General features: G+C 41.7%; 2 protein-coding genes across 3 annotated transcripts in view; both read left to right on the forward strand.

Annotated features, from left to right (window-relative positions):
* MDN1 (midasin AAA ATPase 1) overlaps positions 1-9720 on the forward strand; it is a 93956-nt gene extending 84236 nt beyond the window's left edge. For both annotated transcript variants that reach the window (XM_419835.8, XM_004940386.5), the window contains exons 94-102: positions 433-590; positions 2383-2472; positions 3735-3850; positions 4431-4605; positions 5592-5665; positions 5760-5874; positions 6816-6879; positions 7549-7691; positions 8769-9720. In XM_419835.8, the coding sequence (XP_419835.4) occupies positions 433-590; positions 2383-2472; positions 3735-3850; positions 4431-4605; positions 5592-5665; positions 5760-5874; positions 6816-6879; positions 7549-7691; positions 8769-8957 (1124 nt within the window). In that variant the 3' untranslated portion in view covers positions 8958-9720. The remainder of the gene's footprint in view (positions 1-432; positions 591-2382; positions 2473-3734; positions 3851-4430; positions 4606-5591; positions 5666-5759; positions 5875-6815; positions 6880-7548; positions 7692-8768) is intronic.
* A 244-nt stretch (positions 9721-9964) lies between these two features.
* LYRM2 (LYR motif containing 2) lies at positions 9965-12571 on the forward strand. The gene is made up of 3 exons (NM_001278016.2): positions 9965-10031; positions 11370-11510; positions 12026-12571. The coding sequence occupies exons 1-3, from the start codon at positions 9987-9989 to the stop codon at positions 12104-12106; spliced, it is 267 nt and encodes an 88-aa protein (NP_001264945.1). The 5' UTR covers positions 9965-9986; the 3' UTR covers positions 12107-12571.
* The last annotated feature ends 370 nt before the right edge of the window (positions 12572-12941 follow it).

Here is a 12941-nt window from a genome sequence, read left to right on the forward strand (position 1 = left end):
ATTCTGATTCACAGAAAACTGTTCCATTACAAAGCAGAGAATAAAAGATAAGAAATGATTGCCTTTATCTTGTGATCAGCTCTCAGATTCCTTCACACCTCCTGCTACTTTGTCAGAAAAGATACGTAGGTCGAGAAATGTGTATCACTGCTGGAATTTTCAGGCATTGAAGATTTGTTCAGTAACACTTCGTTTCTTTTGCGGTGTAGTTACAAAAGAAAGCAGTTTGCATAAGGAAACATATTTATGTGCTTGGAGTTGCAAGGCCTTGGATTCGCCCTGTTCTTAATTGTCTTAAAATTTGTGCACCTCTCTTAAAAGTGCTCTTCTGAGTGTAGCAGAGCATTGTGTGAGATTTTCTAGAAGAGATACAATATTGGTTTCTGTATTACGTGTGATCCACAGGGTTAATAATTAATTCTGTGATTGTAGGACCAGGTGAAGAGGAGTCGAAAACCCAGATCTTAGACTCTGACGATGCCAAGGACTCTGCAAGAGAAAAGTTACCACAGGTGACAGAAGAGAAGCCAGAGAGAAGCAAGGACTCTACCATCCATACAGCCCATCAGTTTCTGATGGATGCTTCCCAGGTATGATACTCAACGTGTCTCTCCTTGCAGCTGCAGTCATAGAAGCTGTTTGTTTTCATTGACCCGTGTTAATGAAGCTCTGTGAGCACCGAAGTTTAGAATTACTTTGATTCAGACAATGCAGTACCTTGCTGTTCTTTAATAGCAGAATGAAAAGTAACACAAAACCAACTGTTGTATATACAAATGAATGATGCCTTTAAAATGGAAATTCCTCCCTGTCCTTACGTGGGAAGATCCCATCCTCACTCTTTAAAAGAAACTTCTTGTTTTGTTAACTGTCAAGAACTGTTTTGCTCAGATGGATCTACTGATAAAACATTCAAGTGGAGCAGAAAGCTATGGGGCATGTGTGACCATAAAAAGGGTTCAGAGTGATGAGAGGGCTGTACATCAGTGACTTCAGTAATACTATTGTAGACAATAATTTAACCTCCTTTTCATTGCAACGCGCTGCTTCCTCAAGGCTTATAGCAAACATCCTAGAACTTCTGTTAGCCTTTTATGAACTTTGCAATTCAAAACATGCTGTTATAACCTAGAAAAATCCTAGAGTTTCACATAATAGCTGTGGAAACCACATTTTATCATAAAGTTATGAATTAGAACTAGTTGGTGGTGTATAACCGGTTGATGAAGTAAAAATTAATACTTTTAATGTCTGTTCTTCAGAAGTATTGAATTTCCATGCTTACAATGTAGTGTCCTGAGTACTAATAATGATGGAAGTCTTTTATTCTTTCTGTACACACCAAAAAAATGGAGCATGCACCAGCTATGCCAGATATTTCTGTCTTAGTGTTAAATGTGATAGCCCTCTGGGAAAAGGCTACTGAATGCAAGAGTGTTTTGCTGTTGTCAGAGTAGATAGATGCTTCTTTTCAAATTGATAGGCAAATCCTGAAACAGGAGGGGGTGCTCTTGCAGCGAAGGTTGAAGAGTAAAGGAGAAACATGAATGGGGTAAAGTGCAAGTTCTCATCTTTCAGAGAGAGAAAACCCCTTCCACGTACATTGTTTCTCCCTTCCTTAAGCCTGCAGTAGGTGGCCAGAGGGACTGCTGCTGCTTCTGACAGAATGAAAAGTTACGGGTGCTGCTGGAATTGCATGTATAGGCTTATTTTTCTCAACCTAATAAACCTATGGACTATGCAGACCATACATGAGTATGGTCTGAGTTATGGTTTTAAAAATCAGGAATAGAAGTCACTGAAAGTGCAGTAAAAGTTGAGAAAATGTAATAAAGCTTAGGTGTCCTTTAACAGAGCAACTTACCATAGAGTATTTGATGCCAGGCCAAGAAAAGTTGTCATTTGATTGTTCATAGGTGGTTTGAATGAGGATTTTTTGGAAAAAACAACCTGTAATTAACTGAAACAACCAGTAATTAACTGAAGCAGTTTCAATTTTGGAAGATACTGCCCATGTAGTATTAAAAGGTTTGATTACACTGTCATTATATCTGATGTCTGTCAGGACAGTTCATTCAGATTATTCTGAAGTTCTGTATTGGATTATTTTCAGTGTATATTACAATGTGCCTTGCTTTGTTTGCATGCTGATGATCTCAGATGTAGGAATCAACAGGAGGTGTTTATTCTTCCTGTACGTGGAAGCTCATCAACAATGGAGATTTAGAATGGATTTTTCATTCAAGTTTTTCACTTATTTTTGTGTCTAAAGGAATAAGAGCAATACCTCTCTTACTATTTTATAGTCTGCTAAGAGTTGGGGATTGCCAGATGTGTGAACTTATTTTACTGTCTCATAAATCTCCTAACTGTGTTTTCTAGCACATTGTTAGAGATCCGGAAGAGTTGAGAAAGGAGCTTGAAAGGCAATTGGAAGCTTGGCAAACACAGCAGTCTGGAAGCCCAGACGAGGTTAGTGACCTCATTTTAGTATAAATGCTTCCTTAAGAATCGTACACTGCATTATTTTATTAAACATATTATTTAAACATTATTTTATTTAAACATTGAGGAAACCAAGCAGGCTGGAATCAAAATATTCTGAATTGCATGGTTTAAATGCTGTTTTTTGTTATGCTTAATGTAGTCTGAAAAAAAAAACACCAGAACATACTATTCTTAAAGCAGGATGATGTTTCAGATCTTGTTTTGAACATGCTGTATGCTATTTGTGGAAAGTTACACTACTGATAATGACTGATAATGATAGAGAACCTAATAGGCTTTATCACAGAAACATTGACTTTGGAAAAGGCCTGTAATATCATCAAGTCCTATCATTGAATAACACTACCAAGTCCACCGTTGTGGTTTAACCCAGCAGGTAGCTGAGCACCACGCAGTCATTTGCTCACTCCCCCTTCCTCCCAGTGGGATAAGGAAGAGTTTCAAAAGGAAAAAAAAACACAAAGTAAAAGTCATGGGTTGAGATATAGCTATTTACTAAGATAGAGAAAAGGAGAGGGATAATAATTATGACAAATATATATGAATTTATGTAATGAGTGATGCAGAAGCAATTGCTCACCACCCCGTGACTGATGTCCCGCTAGCCTCCTGAGCAGTGGAAGAGAGTTGGATGAACTCCCAGCTCCTTCTGCATGATGTCATGTGGTATGGAATATTCCTTTGGCCAGTTTGAATCAGCTGTCCTAATTCTGTTCCCTCCCAGCCCTTCATAAGTATTAGCTGAGAAGCTGGAATGGCCTTGGCTCTGTATAGCACTGCTTAGTTATAACTATAAACATAGATGTTTTGTCAACATTGTTTTTCTTCTAGAACCAAAACATAGCATCACACCATTCACTCTGAAGAAAACAATTCCATCTCAGCTGAGACTAAGACATCCACCACCAAACCATGTCCCTAAGCACCACATCCCCATGGCTTGCCTTGCTGTAATACCAACTACAAGATGGCAGCCGTAGCAAGATTTTCCCATATTAACAGTAGTGCTCAAGTTTCTGGAGGGAATGATCATTGCACATTGTGGTTTTGTAGAGGCAGGCAGCATTCTTCGTTGAATGCAGCTGGTCATCTTTATTTACAAGGCACCCAAATAGCTTCAGCTGATATTTACCTAACTCCTCCTTGGTACACAGAGGTTTGTGCTTCCCAAATTTCTGGTATTTATAATTCACTTTTATTTCTTTCTGTGATGTATGATGTTTTAGGAGAAGGAAGCAGCACAGTTGTGGCAGAGGTATTTAGTCCTGACAGCTCCTCTGTCACAGCAGCTTTGTGAGCAGCTACGACTCATTCTGGAACCCACTCAGGCAGCCAAGCTGAAGTAAGTTGGATCTTTTTGATATTTCTTTCAAGTCTTGTTTTTTGGGGGGATGAGGTTAACTTATGTACAGTTGCAGCTCAGCGTTGTTTCTGCTTTATGGCAATTATTCCTATTTGCAAATGTATTCATTTTACTTCTGTATTGGAACTTCAGGGTTTTTTTATGGAATACAATCATTTAAAGTACCTATCCCGAGGGTATTGCCTCTAGTCTCTTTTCTTCTGTGCAGTGGTAATCAAACCAACTTAAACCTCTGAAATGTTGTTGAGTCATAGATGCGATTAAATAGCAAAACGTTGTATGTTTTTTACATAGTTTCAGACTGGAGGAGCATAAAGGCTTCTCTTCCATTTTTAGGCATCTAGGGTTAAGAACTTAAGAGCACTGAATATCAATCTTGCATTAGAAATGTGTGTTGTTTTATTTTAATCTATACCTAAATATGGATATTTAGAAATATTTATTCACTTATCAAAAATTAATGTAAAATACCATGTTTTGCTGCATAGGGCAGGATCTCTGGAGCGAGATATTTACTTTTAAGTCCCATAACTATGCCTTTTTCTTTCTTGACTTTCAGAGGAGACTACAGAACAGGGAAAAGACTAAACATGCGCAAAGTGATCCCATATATTGCCAGTCAGTTCCGAAAAGATAAGATCTGGTTGCGAAGAACCAAGCCTAGTAAACGACAGTACCAGATTTGCTTGGCTATTGATGATTCCTCTAGTATGATAGACAATCACTCCAAACAGGTAAAAAGAAAACCTTGGAAGGATTACAAGGGAACTGTCCTTGGCTGATGTGCTGTTTGACACAGGAGTGGTGGCTGTTGGGAAGGCCAGATGGTGGTTCTATGGCACTTATTTTTCCGGTCCGTGGGCTTGAGCCCTTGTGATTTCATGCCTAAGAGATTTGTTGCTAAAAGATCAGTGACTGTTAACTGAAAGAAAGAAATACTACATTTATTAGACAAAAGGTCTGCGCATCCACTCAAAAACTGGTTTTGTTCCTTCCAGAATGCTGAAGTTTGTCTAGCTGGGCAGGATTAAATATTAGTTCATGACAGATCTCTTGTAGGTCTGTCAGATGAATCTTGTTGATCTTGTAGATGAAACATGCATGTTTCCTTCAAAACAGTTATTTCACTGTTTATTTCACTGGCCTACCTGAAGTGGTATCGCTGTCTAAATCAACCAGCAGAAATCCTCAGATAGAATTGGTGTACTTTTATGGCAGTGGCTCTCTCAGATCTGTAATGGGAGAAAGGATAGGCAGCTTCTTCATTTGTTTTACTAGATCGTGACTGTTTTTTTCACTATCTGAAGGGGAGCTACAGGAAAGAAGGGGACAGGCTCTTTAGCAGGGTCTGTGGTGATAGAACAAGGGGAAGTGGTTTCAAAGTAAGAGAGGGGAGATTTAGATTGGATATAAGGAAGAAGTTTTTTACAATAAGAGTGGTGAGGCACTGGAACAGGTTGCCCAGAGATGTGGTGGATGCCCCATCCTTGGAGACTTTCAAGGTGAGGCTGGACCAGGCCCTGGGCAACCTGATCTAACTGTGGTGTCCCTGTTCGTTGCAGGGGAGCTGGCCGAGATGGCCTTCAGAGGTCCCTTCCAACTCTAAGGGTTCTGTGATTCTATGAATTTCAGTAACACTCTCTGTATTGAATACTAAACTGTGAGGAGAAAGTTGGAATATCCCATTTTTTTAACTTTTTTTTTTTTTTTAATTTAATAGCTTGCATATGAATCCCTGGCAGTCATTGGGAATGCACTGACCCTTCTAGAAGTGGGACAAATTGCTGTGTGTAGGTGAGTTTATTTTCAAAGTTGATTCTCTTCTTTCAGATTTCAGAGGGGAATGCGAGTACTGATTTACTGCCTATTTATTTATTATTTCCCGAAGCTTTGGAGAGACCGTTCAGCTGCTGCACCCCTTCCATGAGCAGTTCAGTGACCAGTCAGGGACACGGATACTGCGCCTTTGCAAATTTCAGCAGAAGAAAACAAAAATAGCTCAGGTACACAAGAATGCCTCCAGGGCACCAGGTTTGCACGTTTTCTCCCAACAAAAGCATCAGCTGCTTGGTGCTTTTGTGATCACTTTTTTTGGTTGGTTGTATTTGAGTGTGTGATAACTCGTCAGGTAACAAAATGACCACAATTAGGATTTTTTTTTCCACTTTCTGTTCCGATTTATATCACTTCTAAGCATTCATCTTTCTCTGTTTGTGTTTGGTCTCAATCTTTTTTAGGTATAAGCTATTAATCTTACTCTTAGATGTAGCCTGGTGACAAACCCCATCAAAGTCTATGGGAGTTCAAGTGGCTTTCATGTCATGGATTCCACTGTAGGAATAGGAAGAAACTTTGCTTGTCAGCCTGAGTGTTTGTCAGTCTGGGCTGTTTCTTCCTGAAAAGAACTTTGTATGGTAATAGTTTCTGGACATCAGCAAGGTATTTTGTTTTTAGCAAGGTATTTGCATTCTTACCATTCCAAACTTGAATAAGATGTTCTATAAATGGAAAAGGAGAGACCCAAATAGCTCAAATATAGTTTTACAAATGGCAAAATTTGGCTGTATTTGACAGTTGATGTCTTTTTAATGAAGCATATGTGATTTTAGATACTTCTGTCGCAAGTCAAAGCCAAAGAAATAGTGTATTTTTTAATGACATAATTAATCACTTGAACAATTTACTGAAGTTTTGATGGCCTTATTAAAACTGGCAATTTTTAAATCCAGATAGAAGTGTTTTCTATAGATTCCCTAGTTCAAAAGTATACATCAAATTTGAACTTGAGTTAATGCAAGTAAATGCCAAGAAATGAGTCCGTGTAGGTGGCCAAGCTAAGCTATTCTGGCATTTAAAATACAGAAATATATTATTTTAAAATGCTACGTTATGCTTATTATTTTATGATGAGGTAATTTTATTCTCTTATTTGTTTCCTCTGCAGTTTCTAGAATCATCAGCAAGTATGTTTGCTGCAGCACAGCAGCTGTCTCAAAATATGAATCCAGGTGAGCCTTTTTTCTGCCTGTGCTTGTTGCCGTGTCAGCAGAATGCTCACTACGGTCCTGAAGTAATACCTTACCATGAAGGCTGGCATGACACAGGGATGTCTCTTCAATTTGTTCAGTTTCATCCAAAAGTAATCCCTTTTGTGCACTCCAGCGTTCCTTTGTGATGTGAGAACAACGGGGAAATGTCTTTCAAAACCAGTCTTTGTCCAAAATGAAACACTAGCATAGGCACGCATGTAGGTACCCGATTATGGAAGGAGTTCAAAACTACTCCAATTAATTGCAGCAGCTGCTACTATATGTAGATAAGTTACCCGGTGGCAGCCAATGTTCAACTCTTAAGCACCTATCAGGCAGAAAGATGATGCTGTGGCTCAGTTTGTTGGGTATTTTCTATGCCTTTCATCTTTGTTTATGGTACTGATGGACTGGTTTTTATCCCAGTTCTCAGTGGTTTTACGCAGAGGGGAAAAAACTCCTTTCTCGACCTACTCATGAGCGGCTTAATGCTATGTCACAGATTTCTGTTTGATAAAGATTTTAAATTCCCTAGGAAAATTGAGGGGTTTTCCATTGTACCCATGGAACTAGCAACAGAGTAGTCTGTTTGCCTTTTAAATGGCTTACTTTTAACTGGCTGCAATTTAAAATGTTCTTTGTGTTCAGAAACTGCGCAGCTGCTTTTGATCGTCTCTGATGGAAGAGGCCTTTTCTTGGAAGGCAAGGAACGAGTGACAGCAGCAGTTCAAGCAGCTCAGAATGCCAACATCTTCGTTATTTTCGTAGTGTTGGACAATCCTAATTCCCGGGTAAGCATGTGAACAAGGGAGAAGTATTCGAGTGATGTGAGTGAGAAGTGAAACAAATTGTTTTCTTGCCTTTATAGTGCTTTACAACTGTGTTATCTTTTGCAGAGGTCAAACATACTTAGGCCAATTTCAGTTTTTCATTTCTCAAGTCATCTAGGATTTCTCCCAGTTGTGATGTTCATCCTCTTATATTAAAAAAGAAGAAAAAAATCAGCTTCCATATCACAAAATCTAAATAAATCTAAACTGCCATCTTAATGGTTGTAGATTTTCTTCACCGGAGAAGTAACTGGCAGGCTGATAGATTCAGAATTTCAGAGGTGGTTTGTTCTACCTCAGTTTTGGTTCACCATGATCACTTCTGACAGCAGTCTCCACTTGGTATGAGAGCTGGAGCCAGGATGAGATTAAAGATCAGACAGACCAGAGCTGTGAGAGCTGTGCCTGAATTGAGTAAGCTAGACTCCATATTTAATATGCAGTAGGAAATACGTGGTTTAGATTTGCTTGGCTGGGAAGCTGAAATATCTGCAGGCTTTTCAGGGAGGCTCTGTAATGTAAGGAAACTTCAACTTTACTTTGAATTGTGTGGTGAAGATTCTAATTTTGTAGTTCAAGTTTTCTACTTACACATTTTTATTTTTCCATAGGAAACTCATTTGCTCTATTTATTGTCGAAATAAAAATAATTTATCTTTCTGATAAACAATTATGATGCTCTGATTAATCTAGTTATGATGGCAAGCTAGGATTTTTGAGTAGTGAAATGCATTTTTCACAAGGGTTATTAGTTCTCTGAACTGCTACACTGAGCAACTAAGCAGCTCCTTTAAGAGAAGCACAGCTGGAATTTAACCTGATAAAAAAAATAACTGCTTTGTGTTAAGCTTTCAATTTTATTTATCATTTGACCCAGCTTTTAATAAACTTTTTATTAATGTTTAATTGAGGAGAGGTGAAATTATCCCATTTTTCAAATATGAATTTTCAAAACAATGCATGTAGTTTAGCAGTCATGTCAGTTCTTTTTTTTTTTTTTTTTTTTTTTTTTTTTTTTTTTTTTTTTTTTTTTTACAGGATTCCATCCTGGACATTAAAGTACCTATATTCAGAGGACCTGGAGAATTGCCCGAAATCAGATCTTACATGGAAGAATTTCCATTCCCATTCTACATGATCCTTAGAGATGTGAACGCTCTTCCAGAAACCCTCAGCGATGCACTCAGGCAGTGGTTTGAACTGGTGACTGCCTCAGACACTTTGTAGACAAAGCAAGTACCTTACTGCTGCTGAACTGCTGAAATGCATGGAACATCATTTCATTGGAGGGTTCCTATGATCTCTTCGGACAGGATTAAGGCACAAGAGCTGCCCTCTGGCAGACAGCCTGAGAACAGAATGGTTCGGGTGTATTCTCCCACTTTTGTCGGAGATTACTCAGTGGTGAGACTGTTCTTCTTTCATTGGTTATTCCCTAAACAATGTAAAACTTTCTTCGGCTTCTTTTGTAATAATTTAATACTTAAAAGAAAAACTGTATTTGCAATGTTCACAGAGGTAAAATAATTCCTACCATTATCTGTTGCAATAAGAACTACCAGTCTTGCTTCTTGGAAGGCGTTTCCATATGAGAAGTACTTGAGCTGTCTCACAAAAAGGGCTCTTCAGCTTCACTCAGGCGGCTCTCAGGGAGGCAGGCAGGAGGAATGGGGAAAGCAGGTGGTTTTAAACAACCAAAAAGAAAAAAAAGTACTTGAATACTCGAAAACGTTCTGCAGTTAAAACAAATCCTGTGTAGCTACTGCTGATTTTTGTCTTGGTAATATCAACAGGGAGTACTGTGGATAACGCCATGTGGTAATCCCTGCGTTACCAGGTTACACTGTGAAGTCTGCCCCTGTGTCCAAGGCAGACATTGAGGGCGTTTTCATTCATCAGATGTCTTCAAGCATGGACATGGTTTTTGTTGCAGAAGCTATGCATCTTATATAGTCTGTACTAATAATAAAAAGGTACCACTTTGTAGTCATGACGTCTGTCCTGTCCTTTCTGCTGAACAAAGCTTGAATAAATTAACGAAATTTGCTACATGGAAATAGCATTCTCTTGCAGTGCACAAATCGGAGATTTCGTATGAAGATGTACTCTGGTTTATACAGCTCCCAACACCCGTACTCCCCCTGTGAGGATATGCCGCCTCCAGCTCAGGGGCGGCTCCGGCAGGGACGCGGCGGCGCAGCAAATGGCGGCCGCTGTGCCCCGCCCGCCGGGCCGGGAGAGGCGGAGCCGTGCGCCATGGCCGCCAGCCGTTTGCCGCCCAGCACCCTCACCCTGCGGCAGGTACGAGCGGGCTGCTCCGGCCTCTCCTCGCCCGCCCAGAGCGGAGCCGACACGGGGGATCGAGACTTGCCGCGGTGGGCGGGAGCTTTGGCTGCTGAGGGCGCTCTGTGCTCGCGGGCAGCCCTCGGGGCCGCAGGCGCGGAGCGGGAGCGCTACGCTTCCGCAGCGGCTGCTGGGGGCCTGGTGGAGTGTAGTGATCCAGAGTTGAAATGTATGTGCGTGTCCCCACCGCGGGGAGATGGCTCGGCCGCTTAATGTGCAGTTTGTTCTTTTCCCCCGAGCTATAGGGCTAAGGGCAGTCTGTTTTTCTGCGTGTGGAAGTTGGTTTTGCAATGGGAAACCTATAGAGAAGGCAAAGCCCTGTGCTGGAAGCAGATGGCAGCAGCGAGGTGCGGGAAAAAAGACCTGGGATTGTTAGTCGGTGCTCGGCTGAACACGAGCCAGCAGTGTGCTCATGTGGCCAAGAAGGCCAACAACATTCTGGCTTGTATCAGAAATGGTGCGGCCAACAAGAGCAGGGAAGTGATCGTCCCTCTGTGCACAGCACTGGTGAGGCTGCACTTTGAGTACTGTGTGCGTGTTGGGCCCCTTGTTACAAGACAGACATTGAGGCCCTGGAGCGTGTTCAGTGAAGAGCAGTGAAGCTGTGAGGGCTCTTGAACACAAGGGTTATGGGGAGCAGCTGAGGGAGCTGGGATTGTTCATTCTGGAAAGAGGAGGTTCAGGGATGACCTTATTGCTCTCTATGAGATGACCTGAAAGAAGGTTGTGGCGAGGTGGGAATCGGCCTCTTCTCTCAGGTAACAGTGATAGAATGAGAGGTGACGACAGCCTTAAGTTGTGCCAGGGGAGGTTCAGGTTGGATATTAGGAAAAATTTCTTTGAAAGAGTGGTGAGGCATTGACAGATGTTGCCCAGGGAGGTGGTGGAGTCACCATCCCTGGAGGTGTTCAAGAACTGTGTGGATGTGGCACTGAGGGATGTGGTTAGTGAGCATTAGTGAGCATGGTGGGGGTTGGCTGATGGTTGGATTAGGTGATTTTGGAGGTCTTTTTCAACTGTAATGATCCCCTGATTCCATGAACGCTGGATGTGGCTGCTGGCAGCAGGACAGTCTTGGGCAGCAGGCACTGAGGTGGTGGTGGCCTCCCTGCCTGGGATGGCTACAAACACTGTAATGAGTTTGGCTTGTTTGTCTGTTTGTATGAAATTTAAGTTTATTTGGTGCAAACCGTAGTAAAGTTAGATCCTTTAAAAGGGGGGCAGGGAGCTTTGCATTGATCTCAGAGCAGTGCAGGACCATTGCCACAGGGCTGCAGGCTGACCTCTATTCTGCAGTTCCTGAGGCGGCAGCAGGTGCTGCAGCTGTACAGGAGGATCCTGCGGGCCCTAAGGGACGTCCCTGCTGAGGCAGACCGCCGCCATCTGCAGCAGTGGGCCCGGGAGGAGTTTCGGAGGAATAAAGATGCTACAGAAGAGGTGAGGAGTGGGAGCTGGCAGTCCCCTGCCATGAGCTGTGCTCCACGCTGTGCTGCGGTTTTGTTTGCAAGCATCACAGCCAGGCTTGCAGGAACCTGTAAGCATCCTTCTGTTCCTTGGTGTTGGTGTTCTTATTAATCTCTGATTTCAACTGTAAGCCAAACCAAACATAACTGGACAGCTGTGTACATGAGCAGAAATTGTGGAAACCTTCACGTTTCTTGTCTGCATTTTGTCCTCTGCTTTCTGCTTTGCTTCTTTTTCTAACCAACGCTCAAGGAATTGGTGGCTGAATTCTGCAGAGCCTAACAGCACTAAGGTAGATGTAGTGTTGATGGAAATACTGCTCGTTTTGATTAATTATTCACCAGGTTTTTTTTAAGCATGTCAGTGACTGTAGTGTTAGCTGACATGCCGTAAGGTGCTGCATATACTGTAATATGTTAAAGTCTTTGCAGTCGTGTAAAGCCAGTGTATGTACCTTCAGTTCAGGAGATTCAATTTTTGTGTTCCAGGATGCAATCCGGATGATGATTACTCAAGGCCACATGCAGCTGCGGGAACTTCAGAAAGCACTGAAGTTGGCCAAGTCCTGAGTGCGGTTTTGCTGACAGCTGGACTTTCATCTGCTGCAAATAAGCACAGTATTATTTTTGTCTGGAATGTGGTTATAATAGCAGCCTCTGGTGATGTCCTGGGAATGCTTGAAGGTAGATCTACCACAGTGGGTTTGGATTGTTTTTGTTCTTTCCCCTTCTTCTTGGCTTGGTTACTCTCCCATGTGGAAATCACTGGGACACAGAAGGCCTTAAAGAACTGAATGGATGATGTAGCACATCCTTTAGGAAAAGCAGAAAGCCCCCAAAATTACAACAGCAGTGTTTTGCCGGAGAGATGGAAGACAAATAGAAGCTAACTTATTTTGTCTGTCTCCCGCTGCGGTACCTCTGCACGGTAACATCTGTGGTGGTAGCAGCCTTTTCTCTACAGAACTGGGGGTTTCTTTTTCCTAAATGAAGAGAGCAGAAGTACATGGGATAAATAAATGTGTCTAAACCAAACATGGTAAAATGTTTCGTCATATGTCTTCTTTTTTTCTAATTCTTTTTTTTCTGAAAGTTACTGTGGAATCCTTTCCTTTGAGGTTTATTTAAGCTGTATTTGACAGAAGATGTGGCTCTGGCAACTGGTGAGACTGTTGGGGGTTGTACAGTCAGAAGCCTTTCAGCTTCTAAAGTCAGTGAAAGATACGTGTTTCTAAATATTTTGCTAAAAATCTGTATTTTGTTAACACTTTCTGGTAGAATGGCAGAGCTGCCACCCACCCACTGGATCAGGCTGCCCAGAACTCCATCCAGCTTGGCTTTCAACACCTCCAGGGATGGGGCATCCACAGCTTCTCTGGGCAGCTGTGCCCAGCACCCTCTGAAG

The sequence above is a fragment of the Gallus gallus genome, chromosome 3 (assembly GCF_016699485.2).
Source record: "Gallus gallus isolate bGalGal1 chromosome 3, bGalGal1.mat.broiler.GRCg7b, whole genome shotgun sequence".
Classification (NCBI taxonomy): Eukaryota; Metazoa; Chordata; class Aves; order Galliformes; family Phasianidae; genus Gallus; species Gallus gallus.

Coding starts and splice junctions, on each gene's coding strand:
- LYRM2 (NM_001278016.2), top strand. CDS start 9,987: ATGGCCGCCAGCCGTTTGCCGCCCAGCACCCTCACCCTGCGGCAG. Junction 10,032..11,369: donor GCACCCTCACCCTGCGGCAG/GTACGAGCGGGC, acceptor TCTATTCTGCAG/TTCCTGAGGCGGCAGCAGGT. Junction 11,511..12,025: donor ATAAAGATGCTACAGAAGAG/GTGAGGAGTGGG, acceptor TTTGTGTTCCAG/GATGCAATCCGGATGATGAT.